This window comes from Vipera ursinii, assembly GCF_947247035.1.
Source record: "Vipera ursinii genome assembly, chromosome: 12".
NCBI classification, from domain to species: Eukaryota; Metazoa; Chordata; class Lepidosauria; order Squamata; family Viperidae; genus Vipera; species Vipera ursinii.
The window spans coordinates 3,441,178-3,465,091 of NC_139525.1; the positions used below are offsets into that span (position 1 = coordinate 3,441,178).

The 23,914-nt window shown below is 43.7% G+C and overlaps 1 protein-coding gene across 1 annotated transcript in view; it reads left to right on the forward strand.

The window, feature by feature from the left end:
* Positions 1-23,914, forward strand: part of IL1RAPL2 (interleukin 1 receptor accessory protein like 2) — a gene marked incomplete at its 3' end in the record, with an annotated part of 258,654 nt that overhangs the window by 140,481 nt on the left and 94,259 nt on the right. Inside the window, exons 3-5 of the mRNA XM_083372225.1 lie at positions 5,451-5,724; positions 16,217-16,403; positions 19,531-19,684. Of these exons, the coding sequence (XP_083228351.1) occupies positions 5,451-5,724; positions 16,217-16,403; positions 19,531-19,684 (615 nt within the window). The remainder of the gene's footprint in view (positions 1-5,450; positions 5,725-16,216; positions 16,404-19,530; positions 19,685-23,914) is intronic.

Here is a 23,914-nt window from a genome sequence, read left to right on the forward strand (position 1 = left end):
AGCCAGAGTCACGTAACAAGGGTGTTACTAGCTTAATAACTGCAGTGATTCACCTAACAACAGTGGCAAAAAAGGTTGTAAAATGGGACAAAACTCACTTAACAAATGTTTCACGTAGCAACAGAAATTTTTCAGCTCAATTGTGGTCGTAAGTGGAGGACTACCTGTAGTACACACACATGCGCACACACAGAGACACACACAAACACACACACCACCAATCCTCATCCTAGTTGGTCAGGATTATACTGTAGGAAGAGTGGCAGAACCTGGCAGTGGAGTTAAAAGAGGGATCAGCCTAAAATCCCTACACAGCCACAAGCAGACTAAGTCCAACTTTCCTTGAATTCCATGGAACCCCATCTAACTCCAAGCAGGTAGTAACCCTTAGTTGAGAAGATTAATGTCCAACTAACAGTTGGCACCTGCTTGGAGTTAGATCAGAGTCCATGGAATTCAAGGGAGGCTGGACTTAAGTCCCCTTGTGGCTACGTAGGGATTCTAGGCTTATCCCTCTTTTAATTCTGCCCCCAGGCTCTGCCACTCCTTCTCCTATGTATATTACAGTCATGATTTATAGCTATTTCAGTATGACTCTTTTTTTTGTCTATAGTACAGTAAAGTTCTTAACTTTTAAGCGCCATCTGCCTTTCTCTAAGTTAAGATCTTGATGCTAGGTCTTACATTTTGGCACCATCAAGAACAGGTCTTAACCTTCTTCATTATGATCTTCAGACACTTGAAGAATGCTCTCATGACCTCTTTTCAGCTTTCACTTTTAATACTTAAATATACTCAATTCCTGCAATGGCTCTTCACAAAACCTAAATTATCTCCTCATAAAAAGAGTTACCCTATTATCCTCACTGTCATTCTTTGGGCTAGTTCTAGTTGGCTTGAACTCTTTAAAATTAGGGTGCCTCCAAGTTCTCCTTGACCTCTCCTAGACTTTCAGCACCATTGTTGGAGCTCTCTTCCTGGAGTATCGGAGAAGACTTGAGTTTTCGCAAGGTTTCTCATTCTTTCTGTCAGGCTTTTTCCAGAGGTTAGATGTGGAGCTCATGCTTGACCCTGAGGCCACAGATCCCTCTGACCCATGGTCTTCCTTGTGTTGCCATTTTGTTCCCCGCACCCATTCAACATCTCCACGAATGTGTTGTGAACAGCTCTGACCTAGATTCGAGGCCATGTATGAGCTGTGTAAAACAGAAGCCCGCGCGGTGTTCTTTTGACGAGAGAAAATGACATTGTAGAAAAGAGAGGACATTGTCACTTTGATTAGCTTCTGTTTGATCATTATGATTTTCATCTAAGCGCGTGGCGAGGGCTTCTTCTCTTGCCCTCCCCCGAAATGTCATCAGATGTTACATGCTCTCTTATAAATAGTCTTCTGTCAGAATCTCAGCACACGTTGCTGTTGGTAATTATATCCTTCGGAGTCATCAGAGGTTTAAGCCAGAAAACAAATACAAAAAGCTTCTAACTAGGCAGAAACAATGAAGATGCATAGCCCGCGTCTTTCCTCTTTCAGTGGATGCACCCCAATCTGTTAATTATTCCCATCATTAGCTGCTGAGTTTGGCACCAAAAAAAGTTACTAATATTTGGTCTTGACTGATGCAAAAGAAAGTTTATTACCGTAGAAGTGTATTGTCCTCTCTCTCTCTCTCTCTTTTTTTTAGTACCAGTTGACTTCAGAATATCTCTGGAGTAATGAGATAGTTTTCTTGATGAGATGGATTCCAATGATCATGCTGAAGACAATGCGCGTGAGGAATGAATGTTGACTTTCTCCATGCTGACCTTTCTTGGGTCATTAAGGGATAATGGACCAGAAGCAGTTTGCTCATGTTGCAATAACTCTCCATAGAGAGGGTTTGAGAGAGAGGCAGATTGGTCTAGTGGTTAAGGCACCAGGCTTGAAAGGAGGAGATTGAGTTCTAGTCCTGCCTTAGACCAGAAAGCTGGCTGGTTAACCTTCGGCCAATAGCCAGGAGACTGAGAGTTCTAGTCCCGCCTTAACCCTGAAAGCTGCTTGGGTGACTTTGGGCCAATAGCCAGGAAACTAGAAGTTCTAGTCCCGCCTTAGGCCTACAAGCTTACTGGGTATCTTTGGGCCAGTTCCTCTCTCTCAGCCCAACCCACCTCAGAGGGTTGGAGTTGTAGGGAAAACAGGCAAAGGAGAGAGTATGGGATATATTAAAAGAGCCTTGGTGGAGCAGTGGGCTAATGCCTCCTTAAGTAACACCAGCTGCCTGCAATTAGTGCAGGTTCGCATCCCACCAGGCTCAAGGTTGACTCAGCCTTCCATCCTTCCCAGGTAGGTAAAATGAGGACCCAGATTGTTGGGGGCAATTAAGCTGACTTTGTAATAATGCCGCTTGGGGTGTGTGTGAAAGCCCTAATAAGCAGCGCCCTGAGTCTTTGGAGAAGGGCGGGATATAAATGGAATTAAAATAAAAAATAAATAAAAATAAATAAATATGTTCACTGCTTTGACTAACTTATAAAAATTATGAAGGCAGGATAAAAAATGTCTGCATTGTGCTCTTGTGCAAACCTTGGACCCTCTGGAAGTTGCATGAGAAGGCCATGTTCTCATGCAGCCTCTGGAGCCTCTGAAAAGCATGTGAGAATGAGATCCACTTTTGGATGGTTTTTGAAGGCTGCAGAAGCTATAGAAGAGGGGTCCCCCAACCCCCAGTCCGTGGACCAGTACCGGGCTGCGGCATGCCAGCAACCGGTCCACACAAACAAGCAAAGCCGCATCTGTGGAATGTAGGCAGCACACAAAACCACACCCCTCCAGTCCACAGAAAAATCTCTCTCCACAGAACCAGTGATCCCTGGTGCCCAAAAGGTTGAGGACCTCTGCTGTAGAAGAACATTCTTCAAAGCCACTTCAAGAACTAAGGCCTTGCATGACTTGGAGGTGCAGGGGCTTGTCAATAAAATATTAGCAATGTGCAGAAGATGCTGGACATCACATAGAATAACACGGTTGGAAAGAACCTTGGAGGTCTTCTAGTCCAACCCCCTGCTCAAGCAGGAGACCCTATACCAGGGGTCTTCAAACTTGGCCTTTTTATGACTTGTGGACTTCAACTCCCAGAATTTCTCAGCCAGGCAGGCTGGCTGAGGAATTCTGGGAGTTGAAGTCCACAAGTCGTAAAAGGACCAACTTTGAAGACTCCTGCCTTATACCATATTCTAGCCTTTAAAAAAAACAAAACCCTCCAGTGGTGGAGCACCCACAACTTCCAGAGGAACATGACTGGATCGTATTTTATTTTTTTAAAAAACCAACAACACAAATATGTAAATAATTTCTTTTGTTTGGGGGAGGGAGCTGTGAGATATTGCCAGCAAAGTCAAGCTAGACATTTTCCAAAATTTTGACCCACCAAGCTCAGAAGGTTGACCATCACTGCTGTAGTGATTCTTCTTCTTCTTCTTCTTCTTCTTCTTCTTCTTCTTCTTCTTCTTCTTCTTCTTCTTCTTCTTCTTCTTCTTCTTCTTCTTCTTCTTCTTCTTCTTCTTCTTCTTCTTCTTCTCCTTCTCCTTCTCCTTCTCCTTCTCCTTCTCCTTCTCCTTCTCCTTCTCCTTCTCCTTCTCCTTCTCCTTCTCTTCCTCCTCCTCCTCCTGAAATCTGTTTGTAGTCTCCGTTGCTAAATAAGATTCTGAACAAACTGAAGACTGATTAGGAAAACACTTATTGTAAGGGTCAAAGTTACAAATGATGAAATGTTATGAGGAGAGCAAATACATGCTGTCTGGCTTTTTAAAAGCAATGAGGAGAAAGCTTTGTATGTGTGGAGTCTCTCAAGGGTCAATTTGAACAGACTTGTCTTTACACAAAATCATATCTGTTATTCAGTCCAAGAGCTGGCTGAATAAAAAAAATGGTGTTTTTTTTTAAAAAAAATCTGAAGCGTTTATTGGCAAGGTCTGTTTTATAAACCATTCAGACAAGGCTCTTTAGCATCAAAAAGAAATATTTAATCCCTTGTTAACCTCATTTTGAAACCTCCCAGTGATTTTGAAAAAATCTGTTTTCTTAATTTGTGTTATTTGCTGGGAAGTTTTTAAATGGTCTTTTATGCATGACACACAAAGAGACTTGCACACATTTAATTTAATAAAATATTTATAGCCTGTGTACCATTCTGATGCTCAGTATAAAGAAGAATCAGAAAAAATTATTCCCAGGAGAAAGGAAGTTAGGTTGTATGAATAATTTACTTCCTATACTTAACCGTAGTTTAATGAAATATAATTTTAACGAGCCAATGAGTAGGTGGGATGGGAAGGGTGTATCCATTATTCTCCAAAATCGGGCATACCAAATAGTGCAGTCAATGCAAACTGCATTGCTTGTGCGATGGCATTGTTATGCAAAAATGTAAATCACAATAGAATTTGGTCTGTTGCATGCAAACTCTTTTTCTTTGTAACATAAAAGAATCCCTGCAGATTTTACTCCACTAGTAGTTGCTCACTTTAGGGATTGGTGCTCATCTCCATTTCAAGGCCTTGAGCCAGCGCTGTCCAAGAACACTTCCACAGTCAGATGGCCAGCATGACACCATGGAGGCTGTTATCTTCCCACCGAAGTGATACCTATTTATCTACTCGCATTTGCACACTTTCAAACAGCTAGGTTGGCAGTAGCTGAAGTGAGGACGGGAGCTCACTCCATCCTGCAGCGCTCAGGTCTCAAACCTGGGCTGCCGGCTTTCCAGCCGACCAGCCCAGCATCTTAACCACTGAGCAACCGTGCCTCCCCTTTTCGTAGAATGCCAGCTAATTAAGATTAAAATCTTGTGGGTCCATCCCTCCCCCCATTCAGGTGTACACATCTGGGGAAGTTACGTGAATATGGGGAGGTTATCAGGATAAATCATCTACTCATTTAGCAGCATGGATGTTGCGTCCAGCTTTTTCAAGCGCTGCATTTTAGAATCTGAATTGCCAACTTTTACAAAAGGGATTTAATCTTGCTTTCAAGTGAGATACAGTACTTGACTTTTTGCTTCTTCTTGTTTTAAACACGTGGATATTCTCAGCTCCCTATCTTGAGCTCAGCCTTTCTCAAGACCGTACATGATAATGGGTTTGAAGTGGAAACTGAGCAGAACGTATCTTGGTGCAAGTAATGGTATTGAAATTGTATTTGATATGCTGTGATTTGGAAATTACTCCCTCAAGCCAGAGATTGGAAGGACTTTGAGGGAACTAAAAATGGAGAAAAATAATGAAGTGGTAGAAGGGACATCTTAAAAGACTGGAGTTCTCAGAAAAACAGCCAGGTCCTTCTTTAAGAGTTTTTAGCCAAGTCACGCTCAACCATGAAATACCAAGAGATCTGTGAGATCAATGGCCAAAAAACCCAGCTGGGTTTGGAAACCTGGCAACTGTGATGACATTTTGCTTTTGCTTTTTGTTTTTAGTGGATGGCTGCATTGATTGGCTGGTGGACCTCAAGAAGTATATGGCCTTAGCTGGTGAGCCGGTGCGCGTGAAATGCGCTCTTTTCTACAGTTACATCCGCACAAACTACAGCATGGCTCAAAGTTCAGGGCTGCGTCTGATGTGGTACAAAAACAAAGGGGACTTTGAAGAGCCCATCATCTTCTCGGAAGGGAGGATCAACAAGGATGAAGATGCCATCTGGTTTCACACAGCTGAAGTCCAAGACAGCGGCTTCTACACCTGCGTTCTAAGGTGGGTATCATGCAGGAGAGGGAAGGATGGAAGAAGGGAGGAAGGAAGAAAGGGTAGATGGGTGGATATGTGGATGGAGGGATGGATGCTTGGATGGATGGATGGATGCTTGGATGGATGCTTGGATGGATGGATGGATGGATGCTTGGGTGGATGCTTGGATGGATGGATGCTTGGATGGATGGATGGATGCTTGGATGGATGGATGGATAGATTGCCAATGGCATCTGTAGCAAGCAATGATGGTCCACATGACACCTGCATCAAGTTGTGCCTGCTCAAGCAGACAGTGCAGTATTTGTGTCCTGACATTAATGGGGGATGCAAATACATACATGATATCATTTCAGGACTTGAAGCAACATGTATCATTCACCTTCTTCGGGAATGCCTATGATGTCAGCTATAATTCAGAGACTTGGGAAACACAGACCTTTCCAGATCATCCTCCCTTTTCAAGTGGCTGCTGTTGTTATGGTTGATCATCATTATTATTGTTCGTCAACATATTGAGGTCCTTGCTTGATGGTGTTAAAGATCTAAGCCATTCTGAGTAAAGCTGCCTTTTGCAATTGACCGATCATGATTTTGTCAATGCTGGCAGTGTTCAGGGTGTTTTGGAATTGCACTCAAGGCGCCTGTTGGAATTAACTTGGCTTTCTCTTGCCACAGTCGGCCCACTTCTACTTGCAGGTCTTTGTATTTTGTGATTGTCTCCATCGTTCTAGTTGTTATTGCTGTTATTATTACGAGACTGCCTCACTTCAGAACAACTCTGGGTATCTTTCAGTTAAAGTGGATTCCAGCATAATTCATTAACTGCAATTTAAATCAGGTGGCCTTACTGGGACTCGATGGATTTTTTTTTTAAATTCCATTTATATCCCGCCCTTCTCCGAAGACTCAGGGCGGCTTACAAGCTTAGCAGTAGCCTTCATTCTATGTATATGCCTGCTTATTAGGGCTTTCACACACACACCCCAAGCGGCGTTATTACAAAGTCAGCTTAATTGCCCCCAACAATCTGGGTCCTCATTTTACCTACCTCGGAAGGATGGAAGGCTGAGTCAACCTTGAGCCTGGTGGGACTCGAACCTGCACTAATTGCAGGCAGCTGGTGTTACTTAAGGAGGCATTAGCCCATTCCTCCACCAAGGCTCATTTTGAATTTGAATTTACGCTGAAAAGAAATGGCCTTTCTGAGGTTTCCTGGATAAAGACAATGTCACCAGAGAAACACCTTTGCTAAACATACATTCTGCACTGGGGACCAAGGAGGTCAGACCCATTTCTTTTAAAATGAAATAAGTGTGAGTATAAATGGCCCTCGGAGAACTTTAAAATGCAAAGAGCTTGAAACATGCTTCCAAGTTAAAAGTTTCTCTGCTGCCAGGGCAGGGGAAACTGACAAGCAAACAAATGGGACAGGCCGGGTCACGGCTCTGCTCCGTCAGTATCTGACCTCTGTCCATCTCCGTCTCTCCTGTGAGTTCCTGATAGAACAGAATATTTTTGCAGGTATCTGAAGCAATTGGCCGTCCGCATAAAAAAGAGCCCGGTGGAAGCCTGCAGTGCTATAAGGAATTGATTTGAGTAATAGGTCTCTTTTTAGCTTGCAAAAAAAAAAAGAGCTTTGCCTTGGAAAAAAAAAAAGCAATCGGGGCTCCGGTAGGAATTCGTTTGTGCTAAATAGCCACAAGAGGAACTAGAGGAACGTGTCTCAAACTTGGCAACTTTGGGATGTGTAAACTTCACATCCCAGAGTTCTGGGAATAGACGGACATCCGTGGTGTGTGGGGGATTCTGGGAGCTGAAGTCCGTACACTGGAGAACTCTGAATCTCCTGGAGGTTGGCCCAACGTCACCCAACTGCCTTTCATGTCATGCCTAAGACGAGACTAGAAGTCTCCATCTCCTGGTGACTGGCCCAAAGTTACCCAGCCAGTTTTCATGACGAAGGTAGGACTGGAACTCACCGTGTCCTGGTGATTGGGCCATAGTCACGCAGCCGGCTTTCACTCTAAGGCAGAACTAGAACTCACCGTCTCCTGGTTTTCAGCCTGGTGCTTTAACCACTAGAGTCAAACTGGCTTTTCTGATGTAGGTCAATGCTTATCTGCACCAGACCATCCACGAGTGATTTTAGCATTGTTGACAATGCTGTTCTGCCTTCTCTCTCTCTCTCTCTCTCTCTCTCTCTCTCTCTCCATTTCCTTCCCTCCCTTCCCTCCTTCTTTTCTCTCTCTCTCTCCCCTTCCTTCCTTCCTTCCTTCCTTCCTCCCTCCCTCCCTCCCTCCCTCCCTCCCTCCCTCTCTTTCTTTCTTTCTTTCTTTCTTTCTTTCTTTCTTTCTTTCTTTCTTTCTTTCTTTCTTTCTTTCTTTCTTTCTCCTTTTTCTTCTGGGATGTAATCCTCCTCTGGGTTCTGAACCAGGTCTCCGGGGCCTTTCTATCCAGGACTCACAACTCACATTAAGAGCAGCAACCAGGATGTCCTGATATCGAAGACCTGAGTGTGAAGCGTGATGCATTCTGCGGGGAAGAGCTGCGCCATTAATCTTTCAGCTCTTGCTGATACAACCAGAGTTTAAATCTGTCAGCAATTCCATTGCAAGGCCTCATTTTTCAAGAACGTAACAAATCAGCTGGAAAAATTCCACTCTGGATTGAAACGTTGCTTGCCAAAGGACCGAGCCTCCCAATTGTTTCTGAAAAGAGCAGGCATCCGAAGTCTGGCATAATTCATCAGCGTGCCAAAATCCAGAGGAAGCTAATGGATGATTTGCACAATGACAACGGCAACCATGATGATTTGCCTAATGGTAAAGAAACAAAACCAGACCTCTCTAGCCTCCCAGCCTCCCAAAGTTAGAAGCTGTTCAAAACCCTCAGCCTTCTTTCTTTTAGGATTGTTATTGCATCATCATCATCACCACCACCATCATCTTCAGCATCTCTCCATTGTCACCCAAAGACCGAGACTTAATTTTGTTTCTGCCTCTAGGGCAGTTAGGTTCCCCCATCCTAACCTAAACCTTGGATGGTGCTCTTTCCTGTGTGTGTCCTCTAGGTCTGTTTCTGTATTCGCATTATTTTGGGGGAAAGACAGGAAACAAATCCAGCAATTGTAGTCATGCCTTTGGTGGCCTTACTGGCTACCCATGGCCACTATCTATCAATCAGCCTTGGTGGAGCAGTGGGCTAATGCCTCCTTAAGTAACACCAGCTGCCTGAGATTAGTGCAGGTTCTCATCCCACCAGGCTCAAGGTTGACTCAGCCTTCCATCCTTCCGAGGTAGGTAAAATGAGGACCCAGTTTGTTGGGGGCAATTAAGCTGACTTTGTAATAATGCCGCTTGGGGGGGCGAAAGCCCTAATAAGCAGGCATAGACATAGAATGAAGGCTACTGCTAAGCACATTGGTTTATGCTTAAATTGTAAGCCGCCCTGAGTCTTCGGAGAAGGGCGGGATATAAATGGGATTAAAATAAAAAAATAAAATAAAATAAAAAAATCAATCATCTATCATCTCTCTTTCTCTCTCTCATTTCTTTCTCTCTCTCATTTCTTTCTTTCTTTCTTTCTTTCTTTCTTTCTTTCTTTCTTTCTTTCTTTCTTTCTTTCTTTCTTTCTTGCTTGCTTTCTTGCTTGCTTGCTTTCTTGCTTGCTTTTCCTTCCTTCCTTCCTTCCTTCCTTCCTTCCTTCCTTCCTTCCTTCCTTCCTTCCTTCCTTTCTTTTCTTCCTCCTCCTCCTCCTCCTCCTCATAACATTTTTAAACAATAAAAACAATAGGGACCTCAAAAATACACAACAGCTGAATACTTGGCCAGTTGACAATAAGGCCAGGCAACAGTGTCCTTAACACCTTCAGGACCAGCCATGGAACCTGTCCAGGTTTTAAGGCCTTACAAAAGGCTAACAAGGGTTGAGGCCATTCTAATCTCCAAAAGAGAGGAGGCTCCATAGAGCAGGGGCCACTGCAGAAAAGGCCCGTCTTTAGGTCCCCACCAACCAACACTCTTCAGCTGACGGGATCTGCAGCATGCCCATTCTGATCTAGTTGGATGGGTAAGAGATTCCTGGAAAAACCCGATCCCAAGCCATGTAGGTCTCCAAAGGTAAATCACCTGGACTTTTGCAGTTTGCTGCTTTTTCCCCCTCCCCCAGGTCATTTTATTAAGCATTACCGTTATAAAGATAAATGCTCAGGCAAACCGCAGGAAATGAAGAGAATAGAAAGAAGAAGTAAAAAGTGCAGAAAGAAAAAAGAAAACAAAAGGAAGAGTGGAGGAAAAAAAGAGGAAAAAATAAGAATATATGAAAAGAAATGAAAGAAGTAATTTCTCCCTGTTTGGATCTGAATCTCGCCCATTTTTTTAAAAAAAAAACACCTAAAATTTAACATTACAGTAATTACAACTGCCGCTTCCCACTCTCATCCTTCTCAACATGATGGGAGAAACAACAACACAGAACCCGCCCTTTCCTTTCTTCTTTCAATGCCTTGGAAGAAATAGCATGCTGAAAGCAGCCATAGAAAAAGGCTCAGGGGGATTAAATGTCAAAACCGAGATCTATACAGAATTTCTAGAGTTGCCAGTGGTGACAATTCCCTGATTACCTTTAAGCCGATGGGCCAATGGGAGTTTTCTGTAGCCTTTTAAAGGGGGCGATCCAGCAATTGGATTTTGCGCGGTGTGTGTGTGTACGTGTGGAAATTCCCTCCCCACTTTTCCAAGCTGAACTAGACTTCTAATCGCAGAAGGCAGTAGTGGTGAATGAACCGTATGGAACAGTAAATAAGATTAACAGGAAATGTTGCAGAAGAACAGAAGAAAGAAAGAATTAAAAAAATCTCTAGTGCTTAAGGTGGATACATGCAGAAGCTAGAGAGTGGGCGGGAAAATAAGTTATCTTGTTAGTTATCTTATCAAGACGTTATCGTGATAGCGTTCCGAAATCTAAGGAGGTGCCACAAAGAAGAAGGGGGTCCACCTGTTCTCCAAAGCACCTGAAGGCTGGACAAGAAGCAATGGATGGAAATTAATCAAGGAGGGACGCTGGGACGCTGACAGCCCGGGTTCAAGACCCGAGCTCCAGCCAACAGGGTGGGCTCCCGTTCCTTATCCCAGCTCCTGAACGCTTAGCAATTCGAAAGCATGCAAATGCAAGTAGATAAATAGGTACCACTTTGGTCGGAAGGTCAACAGCATTCTGTGTGCCTTGGAGTACAGTCATGCCAGCCACACGACCAGGGAAAATGTCTTCAGACAATGCTGGCTCCCTCGGCTAAGAAACAGAGATGAGCAGCGCCCCCTGGAGTCAGACTCAACTGGACAGGGAAACCTTTACCCTTATCTTGTGCTCGGTGGTGCAGTGGTTAGAATGCAGTATTGCAGGCTAACTCTGCCGACTGCCAGAAGTTCGAGTCTCACCGGCTCAAGGTCGACTCAGCCTTCCGTCCTTCCGAGGTCGGTAAACTGAGGATGAGCAGCGCCCCCTGGAGCTGGACATGACTGCCCAGGGGAATCCTTTACCTTCACCTTTACCTGTGTTGATGAGCTCCAGGACCTTCTTAAGAAAATGTGATTTTCTTTGGAAGAGGTGACACGTTCTCACTCCTATTTTCCCCCGCAAACCTTCCACTAGCAATTCTGCTTGTGATAGAAGAGGTTTATGTGTGTTATGTGTGAGCGTGCCTCCTCCCCCTCCACCCACCAGCCTCTACCTATGGGAATATATTATGAATGCTAGAACCACTGTAGTTTTATTCTTTTGCTCTGCCCTGGGTCTACAAACCCGTTCATTTCCTTGACCTCCACCGTTCCTGCTCTCCCCCAGCAAAATGAGACTATAATGAACATCAACTCCCTTCCTGAAGAGCACTAACGGGGCAGCTTTTTATTATTATTACTGTTCTAGCAATACAAGGTGAAAAGCTGTTGCGATAAAGCTAGCAACAGCCATTCAACAAATATACCATTAAAAACATCCATCAGCTCCCAGATCAAGAGGGAATGGAATAATATACAGGAGGCAGAGTGAAATTCATCCATTTTCTCAGGCATCTCTTGATGAGAACCAGTAACAAAACAGATGGGTGTCGTGATGGGGAGTCCACACATTCAGGTCCTCATATGTCAGCCTTCATCCCAAAACTAATGGCAGAATTCACACAGTAATTCTATTTTTCTCCCTGGTAACAGTCCTGTGAAGTAGGCTCGGCTGAACAAGAATTTTCTGAGGTTCTTCAGAACTGCAAGAACTGCATAAGACATGATATTGATAAAGTATTGGAGAGACAATAGGCCAGAATTTGTCTGATTCCCCCACCTAAAATTGGGGTGATGTGACTTAAAAACAAAATAAGTGTGCAAAGGGGAAAGTAGGAGCCTTTTCTGACATTTTCTTGGGGTACAGATTTGATGTTATGATGGCCATTCTTTTACATCTTTAATGAGGACTCTACTTTACTCTATAGGGTAGGGTAGGGTAGGGTAGGGTAGGGTAGGGTAGGGTAGAGTAGAGTAGAATAGAATAGAATAGAATAGAATAGAATAGAATAGAATAGAATAGAATAGAATAGAACAGAACAGAGTAGAGTAGAGTAGAGTAGAGTAGAGTAGAGTAGAGTAGGAGTAGAGTAGAGTACAATAGAATAGAATAGAATAGAATAGAATAGAATAGAATAATAATAGAATAGAATAGAATAGAATAGAATAGAATAGAATAGAATAGAATAGAATAGAATAGACCATGGAGGTCTTCTAATCCAATCCCTTGCTCACGGCAGCAGAACTCATGTCATCCTGAATGGATGATTGTCCAATCTTTTTCTTGGAAACCTCCAGTGTTGGAGCACTCACAACTTCTGGAGGCAAATCATTCCACTGGTTAATTGTTCTCACTGTCAGGAAATTTCTCCTTAGTTCCAGATTGGATCTGTCTTTAATGAGCTTCCACCCATTGCTTCTTCTCCTGCCTTCTGGTGCTTTGGAGAAGAGGTGAACCCCCTCTTCTCTGTGGCAACCCCTCAAATATTGGAACACCCTCTATCATGTCACCCTTAGTCCTTCCTTTCATTAAAAAGAATCTTGCACAGACTCACCCTAGTGCCCTCATATTCTATATTTCCTTCTTGGCAATTGGACCAGAATTGGACGCTTCTTAGGGCGATTTTCATGGAATAGCCAAAACAAATTCCAAATCAACTAGGGAATTGGCCATTGAGACAAGCTTTTATCAGAAGTTTACTAACTATTTTTAGAACATGTGCAAATGTATATTGTGCTGTACTAATCCTTTGCGAATGCGGCTTCTCCCTCCGGGCAAGTACATGCAATGTTTGACTAAACGGATGGTACGTTTCCTCAATCTGACTCTTACCTAATTGTAGCTAATGAGAAGAATTCAGCAGTTTTAGGTCCTTGTGCCAGTGAGCAATTTAAATAGAATCTGCCCTAGGCGGTGTTGAAAAATATGAACTAAATAATGCAAGATCATTAACCGGTTCGTTTGTCGAAAGGTGTTGTTCGGTGGTACCCGCTGCCTGTGTTACAAACTCACTCGTGAACTTATTCTTACCCCGATCTTCCCAACTAGCTGACCTTTCGGTTCTCTAATCAAGAAAATTCATAATTATTTGAGCAAGTTAATTATTAACGACTCTTCCCGGAGCACGGATGGCAAGGAAACTGAATGAGAATGGCAGGTGAATGAAGAAAAGCTTCTGGAAGAGCTAGTGGTCAGGTTGGGATCTAAATAGGCTTGGTGGTATGGCTTCAGGTTTGCTGAGAATGCCTTCGGTCTTAATATGGTGGAGCGTATACATATATGTAAACATATACATTCAGGGAGTCCTTCACTTTTGACCGTTTGTTTAGAGATCATTTGAAGTTAACAATGGTGCTGGACAAAGTAATGTATGACCATGTCTTGCACTTACAACTGTCATAGTGTTCCCTACAGTCATGTAATTGTGATCCAGGCATTTGGCAGCCAGCTCACATTTACAACAATTTCAGCATCCTGTGGAATCACCTGATCACCATTTGCAATCTTCTCAGCTAAATTCTGGCAAGCAAAGTCAATGGGGAATCTGACAGGGAAGGTCACAAACCAAGATCATGTGATTTGCTTAAAAGCTGCAACTCCCCCCCCCAAAAAAAAGTCATAAAATTGGGTGCGGTCGTTTGATAACTCACTTAACAACTGAGCCGCTTAAGGATCTATTTTTCCAGTCGTAAGTCAAGGACTACCTGAATACATATTGGAGAGTGACTGGCCAAGCCAGAGGGAGGAGTCAAGTGGGGAATTAGTCTGGAATCTTTACATGGGCACAAGAGGATGAAGTGTGACCCCGTTTGGTTTGTATTTTTGTAGTTTTTTTAAAAAAAAATATTGCAAGCCACCCAAAGTTAGCCTGCAGTAAGATGGGTGGCCAGTACAGTTAATAAATAAAATTATCCCCACTTCTTATCAATCAAACCTTCTAAAAGAGTTGATTTCAACAGGAAAAAAAAGCATCGTGAGGTGATGCTCCATTCAGCAAGAACTCGCTGTCTATCGATGGCAAATTTCTCTCTGGGGGTGTGTGTGTGTCCCCCTTTGTGAATTTCAAACCCCTCAACGTCTCGGTCTGACTCCGATCCCCTTTCGCAGGGAAGCCAATTAAAATGACAGGGGAAAAAAAGGCACAATGGGGAAACCTCAGCCCTCATTAAGGCATCTGTCAGTTTTCCTCGTCTTGTCTTAAAGGGATGCGTTCCCCCCAACTCTGCCTGATTAAACTGGAAATCTGACAGATTGGATTGCAACGTTGCTGCGTCGGATCTGTAAATATTTGATGCGAAGACTGGGGCAACTATCCGTGAGCTATTTTTTCTGGGTAGTTGCTTAGTCTGGTGAAACGGAGGCATTTGACCCAGTTTTCCATTCTGCATTTTAAATTTTCCTCAGATCCGGCACAGATAGTCCTCGAGTTACAGCCATTTGTTTAGCAACCGTTCAGAGTTGGGGGAAAAAATGACTTATAGCAATAGCACTTAGACTTATAGACCGCTTCATAGTGTTTTGCAGCCCTTTCTAAGCGGGTTTATTAGAGTCAGCCTCTTGCCCCCCCCCACACAAAATCTGGGCCCTTGTTTTACCAAATTGGAAAATTAAAAGGAGAACACCCCCCCTATTGCAGTGGGCCCAAAACTGTAGATAAATAAGCATATTTTAGTGCATCGTTCATTTGGAAAGTAGGAATCAGTTGTTTGTGTGCATGTTTTTTTAAAAAAAAATAAAATGCCAGGAGCTTTTTTTTTTTAAGCAAATGTGATTAGGATGAGATGTAAAGGAATATAGGAGGACAGGTCAAAAGCTAAATTCAGTTTTATTTAATTGACCATAATGAAATCTCACTAAAATCGTAATGAAATGAAACCTGAATAAATCTTAAAAATCAATTTGTTTAATGCAGTTAATGTGATTTCTCACTGTTAATTCTTTTTCCCCCCCGTCTGCCAGACTCTGGAGAGGCAAATTATTTTTCAGATTCTTGCTTTGGATTCAAATAAAGATGGCATCAAGCATGCCATTCATTGTGATTTGATTTAACTTGCAAAAAATTAAGCAGGTCACCGCAGTGGGTCCATTTCCTTTTGGAATGCCAAAATGCCCTCACTTTTTTTTCTTTTTTCTTTACTTAGTCAACTGCTTCTAATTTCATTGTTTACTACTCACCATCCAGTGGCTTTTTCAAAGGGCAGATAGTCCTTGACTTACGATGATTCATTTACTGGCCATTCAAAGTTACTTTAAAAAGTGAATTAGCACTATTTTTCACAACCGTTGGGCTAATGCCTCCTTAAGTAACACCAGCTGCCTGCAATTAGTGCAGGTTCGAGTCCCACCAGGCTCAAGGTTGACTCAGCCTTCCATCCTTCCCAGGTAGGTAAAATGAGGACCCAGATTGTTGGGGGCAATAAGCTGACTTTGTAATAATGCCGCTTGGGGTGTGTGTGTGAAAGCCCTAACAAGCAGGCATATACATAGAATGAAGGCTACTGCTAAGCTTGTAAGCCGCCCTGAGTCTTCGGAGAAGGGCGGGATATAAATGGAATTAAAATAAATAAAAAATAAAAATCCCCATGATCAAAATTTGGATGCTTGACAACTGGTTCATATTTATGACGGTTGCAGCATCCTGGCAGGGTCACGTGATCCCCTTTCGCGACCTTCTGACAAGCAAAGTCAATGGGGAAGCTGGAACCACAGGTTATTAACTTAACAACTGCAGTGATCCACTTAACAGGTGTGTCACAAAAGGTCGTAAAATGGGGCAAAACTCACTTAGCAACATAAATTTGGGGCTCCACTCTGGTTCTAATACCTGTACTTCATCCATGTTTGCACGCTCCGTGTTTGAGGACAAATGCAATGGACTCAGAGGATGAATAATGTCAATTTTAAGTTTTAACCGGCGCCACCTTCTGTTATTTCTCTGCAGAAACTCAACATATTGCATGAAAGTATCCATGTCGTTGACAGTGGCTGAAAATGAGCTTGGACTTTGTTACAACAGCACAATTCGCTACTTAGAAAAATCAGAAATTACCAGGACCAAAGTCATTTCCTGCCCGGATACGGAGGATTACAAAACAGGCAAGCAAGAGCCGGATATTATCTGGTATAAGGTGAGACCCTTACAAACAAACAAATACGATGCCATACCTTAAGGAAAACAAACAAACAAGAAACAAACACTGGGTTTTAAAATGAATTTCTACTCTGCTTTTTCTGGCCATGCAAAGCAGCTAACATGAAGCAACTCGCTAAAAAAAAGAAATACGCAGATGGCCTAAGAGGCAAATGAAGCTCAGCTCAGAACAAGGGTGACCCAGGAAGCTCTTTGACGGAAGTCAGCGACCCAAAATTGTGAAAAAGGAAAAAAAAAATAGTTTCAAAGCCATCCGACTTTTTAGGTTTTCCTAAAAAAGAAAAGGAAAGACGGGCTTCAGTACTGCAGGTGGCCTCACACTTTGGGAAGAAAGAGCTTGGGGGAGCATCTTTTGGGTATGAGCTTCATCATAGGGGTAAAATTCCGGAAAATGACACTTTTAGTTGAGAGAATTCGTTACTGTTCCTTTGATTTCCTTCTTTTGTATGTGGACGGCTTTCCATTCTGGGGCAGCCTCCGTCTTTATTCCTGAGTTGGTCTTGTGTAGACTTAATTAAAGTCTTTTTTCTTTTATTTCATTTGGGAGTCCTCCATCCCTCTATTTCCTTCCTTCCCTTTCTTTCTTTCCTTCTTTCCTTCCTTCCTTCCTTCCTCCCTCCCTCTCTCCCTCCTTCCTCCCTCCCTCCCTTCCTTCCTCCCTCCCTCCCTCCCTCCCTCCCTCCCTCCCTCCTTCCTTCCTTCCTTCCTTCCTCCCTCCCTCCTCCTTTCCTTCCTTCCTTCTTTCCTTCCTTCCTTCCTCCCTCCCTCCCTCCTTCCTTCCTTCCTTCCTCCCTCCCTCCTTCTTTCCTTCCTTCCTTCCTTCTTTCCTTCCTTCCTCCCTCCCTCCCTCCCTCCCTCCCTCCCTCCTTCCTTCCTTCCTTCCTTCCTTCCTTCCTTCCTTCCTTCCTCCCTTCCTTCCTCCCTCCCTCTCTCCCTCCTTCCTCTCTCCCTCCCTCCCTCCCTCCCTCCCTCCCTTCCTTCCTTCCTCCCTCCCTCCCTCCCTCCTTCCTTCCTTCCTTCCTTCCTCCCTCCCTCCTTCTTTCCTTCCTTCCTTCTTTCCTTCCTTCCTCCCTCCCTCCCTCCCTCCTTCCTTCCTTCCTTCCTCCCTCCCTCCCTCCTTCCTTCCTTCCTTCCTTCCTTCCTCCCTCCTTCTTTCCTTCTTTCCTTCCTTCCTTCCTTCCTTCTTTCCTCCCTCCCTCCCTCCCTCCCTCCCTCCCTCCTTCCTTCCTTCCTTCCTTCCTTCCTTCCTTCCTCCCTCCCTCCCTCCCTCCCTCCCTCCTTCCTTCCTTCCTTCCTTCCTTCCTTCCTTCCTTCCTTCCTTCCTTCCTTCTTTCCTCCCTCCCTCCCTCCCTCCCTCCCTCCCTCCTTCCTTCCTTCCTTCCTTCCTTCCTTCCTTCCTTCCTTCCTTCCTTCCTCCCTCCCTCCCTCCCTCCCTCCCTTCTTTCTCTGTGCCTTGCTGCCAAAGCAGAATGAGGCAATTGCAACTTCAACTGATCGGCTTTGCTTCCAGTGCTGCAATGTTTGCAAATAATTTTTCTGGAACCAGGACGACATGCAGAGCCTCGCAATATGTCAGAAGAGAGCAGAGACCTTCTGATTCGTGGTCATACTGTATGTCAGGGAAGGCTGACAACATCCGTGCAGGGAGGAGAGATTAGCAGAAGCCGAGGGGGTTAGTGCGGGGTGGGGGGTGGGGGCGCTTGCTGTATTTGTCTGGGAGCAACTTTGGCCCCTATGAGAAAAATACTTATCTCAAGCCAGCCTAGCAAAGGAGGCAATTGAAGGGTGTAGCTCTCCAAGGAGAGGAAGATTTTGATTAGAAGACAACATAGTGGCAACCTTCAGCCCCCCCCGGGGGACATAAGCAGATTTTGTCCTGATCTCATGAGGTCCTTATCCTGATTTTGAAAACTGTCACCCAGAAAGCAGTTTAGCAAAGATCATCTCTTCCATCCCTGCTGCCGTCTCTGTGTGAGTGTGTGTGTGTGTGGGGGGGGGGGGAAGGGTAGATGTCAGGTAGATGTCAAAAAGAGAACAAATAACAGAATAATACAGCTGGAAGCGACCTTGGAGGTCTTCTAGTCCAACCCCCTGCTCAAACAAGAGACCCTTATACCATTCCAGACAAATGGCTGTCCAGTCTCTTCTTGAAAGCGTCCAGTGATGGGGCACCCAGACCTTCTGAAGGCAAGCCGTTTCACTGGTTGGCTGTTCTCACAGTTTGAAGCATTTACTGTGATATCCTGTGACAAGAAAGTAGCCATGGCTATTTCTTGACTCAGCCTAACCTCTCCAAAGTTTGATCCTGTTGGCTGGGAATTTGGGGAGTCATCCTCCAATACATGTGGACCTCTCCTTCTCTCTCTCTCTCTCTCTCTCTCTCTCTCTCTCTCTCTCTCTCTCTCTCTCTCTCTCTCTGTTTGTGTGTGTGTGTGTGTGTGTGTGTGCATCTCTGTGACCCACACATTCACATACATTTAGTTCTTTGTGTGTCGAAGGCCAAATGAGTTTGTAGCTGAAGCAACATTTCAACGCACCCTATGCCGAGATCTTTTGCCTCATTATTATCCAAGTTCCATCCATAAGTTGCACCACATCTGCCTGATGGGTGACAACTAACAATTAAGCTGTCATCCTGACTAAACTGAGCAGAAGGGAGATTGCCCATTGAAAAAAGAAATGGAACGACAGGATTGCAAGTCAGAGTTTTTGAAAATGACTGGCGTGCAGATAAGGCAACAAAGCACATTGCAATAGCTTCTAGGGGGGGCGGGGTTTTCCGCTTGGGGTAGGACTACAGTCCCCAGAATTCCCAGCCAATGTGGAAGAAGAAAAACAGAAGGATTCCACCTGAGACTCGTCTAATCTGCTCTCAAACCTTCCTTCCTCTGATGGGTGGTAAATTCCCTCGCCTCAGAAATTTGCAAGGTTGACCTAGGATTTGCAAGACTCTCCTTCCCTGGTCACTCCCGGAATGTTAGCAAATAAATAAAACAAATCGTACATAATTGAAGATCCAGTCAAGTTGCATTAGCGAATCGTGTGATTCTCGTTGGGTTGAAGCACCAATCTTTTTGTGTTGTTTTGCTTCCATTCCCCCTCAGGAGTGCAAGCCCAAGCTGTGGAGAAGTGTGGTGGTACAGAAAGAGAACACACTTTCAATAGAAGATGTTCAAGAGGAAGACAGCGGAAATTATACTTGTGAGCTGAAGTTTGAAGGGAAGTTGATTAGACGCACAACGGAACTCAAAGTTACAGGTAAGGCTGAACAAAATGGATGGTGTCTCTTATTCCTCCTGGATTTAGCTTAGGGGTTTTCAAACTTGGCCCTTTTATGACGTGTGGACTTCAACTCCCAGAATTCCTCAGCCAGGCATGCTGGCTGGGGAATTCTGGGAGTTGAAGTCCACACGTCATAAAAGGGCCAAGTTTGAAGACCCCTGATTTAGCTAATGGCCCCACCAGCATCTTTGTGAGGTTAATGAATCTGAGAAGCCAAGACTTGTCCAAAGGCATTGTATGAACTCTGTCCTTGGGTCTCCTTGCTCCCCCCGTCCCACTCTGATACCCCCAAGACAGTGGACGATGTCATGTAAGATCAAAGCCTTCTGTAGAAGGGGAGGAAAAGAATTAATTTTTCCACAAGACCCTGTCCACGCCCCCCCCTCTTGTTTGCAAGCATGTTTGTTTATGTTTCTTTGATTTCTTTATTATTTTTAGAAATAACTCAAGGTGGTGAACATATTCAATACACCTTCCTCCTTCTATTTTCCCTATGAGGTGGGTTGGGTGGAGAGAGCAGGACTAGTCATCCAACGGGCTTTCACGCCTATGGCAGGACTAGAACTCACAGTCACCTGGTGGCTGGCCCAAAGTCACCCATTGGGATTTCACGCCTAATGCAGGACTAGAACTCACAGTCACCTGGTGGCTGGCTCAAAGTCACCCATTGGGATTTCACGCCTAAGGCAGGACTAGAACTCACAGTCACCTGGTGGCTGGCCCAAAGTCACCCATTGGGATTTCACGCCTAAGGCAGGACTAGAACTCACAGTCACCTGGTGGCTGGCCCAAAGTCACCCATCGGGATTTCATGCCTAAGGCAGGACTAGAACTCACCATCTCCTGTTTCCTAGCCTGGTGCCTTAACTACTAGAGCAAAGTAGCTCTCATCTCTTCATACCACCTCACAATTTTTCTCCACAATATTGTGGATTCTACAACCCGTTTCTCCAAGCGATGTTGAGCTTGGGCTGTGATGTTTTACTTACCCTGCTGCTTGTTTTCAGTGACGCAGAGAATATGGAGGAGCTGTGTATTTTGGCAACAGGGATTGAGGGGCACTTCACCCCCATTAAAGATGACCCTGATTTTAGAGTTCATGTGAATATTTCAAGATGTCAGGCAGGCAGGAATGGGAGCGGGGTGGTGGTGGGGTGGAGAGGGTCTTCTCAGATAGCTTCTGAGCTTTGCCTGGGGACTTACCATTGTCAACTCTCACACTCTGTGCTCTGCGGCAAGGAGCCAGACTCTTCTTCTGAGCCAGGCCTGTCAAATGGAGTGATGGTAATTTGATCTGTTGTTTCTCTAGACTTAACGGTGGGTGGGGTGGGGGTGGGGTGTTAACCATTTTGTATTAATTTGTATCGGGAGCGGGGATCTGTCAGTTTGGCTGGCCCTAGGGAAGGAAATAATAAACCCCCAGATGAACTGTGGAAAGAAGTGTGTGTGTGTGTGTGTGTGTGTGTGTGTGTGTGTGTGTGTGTGTGCAAATGAGGGACTTGAGCTCTGGTGTCTTATTCCATACTTTTTCTCCTGTTGATTGTTGACATGCCCACGTTGTCAAGCATGGATGGGAAGACAAGATGGCTGTCATATTTTGGGGGCAACCATAATCTAGATGATTGAAAATCTCCATAGACAATGTTGTCAGTTGTGTGTGTGTGTGTGTGGGTGTCAATGTAGCTGAAGTGGACATCTTAAAGATAAAAGCCAGAAGACCCAACCTTAATGTAGCAAATGGTTTTTGCCAAAAAAATGGAGGACCCCTTTTCTGATGGATTCCATTAGAAAAGTCGTCTTCAATTTTCAAAAGTCTTGTCAATGAGGAGGTTGGCCACGAAGGCTCAATGAAACGAAAATTCTGCAAGGGAAATGAAGATGGAGGATTCCTTCTGAAGGCCTGGAAAGACGCAGCGAAAAAGGAGCAATGTGCTGCAGTCTATGAATTATATATGATCCCAGTTCTCTGTTGCTTTGCTGTACAACCTCCCAGGTAAAGTGTATCACATGCACAGTAATTAGACTGGTAAATAACGTTCCCTTTTTATCATTTTGGGATGCCATTCTTCCAATGTTTTCCCCCAGAGTCAACTCATTTACTTTACTCCAGTCTTAAACCAGTATTTTACTTGCTTGGCACCTGAGAGAAATGAGGTCTCTAAATTTCTTGCTCGTTTTGGTACATATTTTGGTACATATCGATGCTCCTGTCTTGGAACTAAGAGGCACCGTTGGATGGGCAGGGATTGATAGCTTTGGTGTCTTTATTTTGCTTCTTGTCAGCAGTGCTTTGACCCCAAATTTTAGTGAATTCTACTTTCACATTCCAAAATTGGGAGAATGAGTGCCTTTTGTGACATCTTTGGCCTCTTCTTTGCCTCAAAGGGCTGTGTTTTTCAACCTTAGCCTCTTCATGAGGTGTGGACCTCAACTCCCAGAATTCCATGCTGACTGAGGAACCCTGGGGATTGAAGTCCAAAGACCCACCTCCCAAATGAGTGTAAGGTACACCTCTCACCTTAAGTTTGCAGATACAGGGTTGCTCTGAATAATCTTTCAAAAACATTAATGATTTGCACTTAGAATGTCCATTGACTCTGAGCTACTTATGGGGACGATCAAGCTGAAGTATTTATGTCAGTGTAATTAATCAGCTCTGTGGATAATTAACTGGAAGAGATTTCAGGATAAAAGGATTGTTATTAGTCAATACTTGGAACTTGCCATGAAGAAAATTCATCACAACTGGTAGTCTCAAAGGTGCTTTTTCAAAAGGCAACTGGACAGCCATGACCTGGATGCCTGAGAATTTTCATAGACATCACAACTGTTATAAAATGTTGCAATAAAGTTCGAAGTAGTATAGAATTTGATACCGGCATGTTCTTCTCACGCCTCTATAGTGTCCCCATTTGTCAGCTATTTTGAGGAAGGGTTTTACTTGACTAATAATTCAGCCAGGTTCTACTGGTGATGTCAATCAGATTAGTTCCAAGGTCCCATTCTATTCTGTTCTGTTCTGTTCTGTTCTGTTCTGTTCTGTTCTATTCCATTCCTATTCCTATTCCTATTCCGTTCCATTATTTCTATTCTATTCTATTCTATTCTATTCTATTCTATTCTATTCTATTCTATTCTATTCTATTCTATTCTATTCTATTCTATTCTATTCTATTCTATTCTATTCTATTCTTATTCCATTCCATTATTTATTTCTACTCTACTCTACTCTACTCTACTCTACTCTACTCTACTCTACTCTACTCTACTCTACTCTACTCTATTCTATACAGCAAATTGGCTAGTGCTTTGAAACATAATATAGCATTCCAGTGGAGTAATGTTTCAAAAATCCAGTGATGTAAAGAGGTGAATTCTCACAAGAAAGGGCCTGAGAAAAACAGTATTTTTAAGGAAGTTGAATGAAAAGCTAGCTACAAACTCGTGTTGTTGTTTTAAAAAATAGTAACAGTATAATGCACCTTGTTTGGAAAACACTTTTAATCGTATGGGGTTGCTAACATGCATGATACAAAACTTCAGTAAAAGAGAGAGGAGAGGTCCTTGGTGCTTTCTGAGCTTGCTTATGGAGCACTGGTGTAGTTACCTAGTTTGGTCATGAAACGTCTGCAAAAAAACCACCAAGCTCAGAGAGCACCAAGGACCCCACAGTTCAACCCTGAGCTACAAATATTCCCCTCTCACGGTCATAAGTGACTTTTTCCAATGCTGTAATTGCAAATGGTCATTAAATGAATGGTTGGGAATTGGGGGCTATCTGAACTGACAGTTTTCTATGCTTTCGTCTTTCCCTGAATGTGTTTCTCTATGACTTTGCTGGGATGGTTCCTGACAGATGGCAGGATAAATGTTTGCGTCAATGAATGAGGAAGTGCCAGGTAGTAATGACAGATTTCAATTTTTATCACTCTTCTCGGAGAAGCAGAACCACCCATTTTTATTAGAGAAAGTTTACTTGCAATTGCAGACCTGTTGTGTCCATAATTGGAACACACGTGGCTCCTACTGAAGATGTAATTATTTTTCAGGCTTACAAATTCGGGAAGGACAAAAAAAAAGTTTTAACAGGAGACACATAATCATCTGTTCAAAACAATGATGCCAAATTCCAATTGATCTATCTTAACGTCTGCCGGCTTTTGAACGTATAATTAGTATGCGCAACTGTCTGTTTTGTGGATGAAG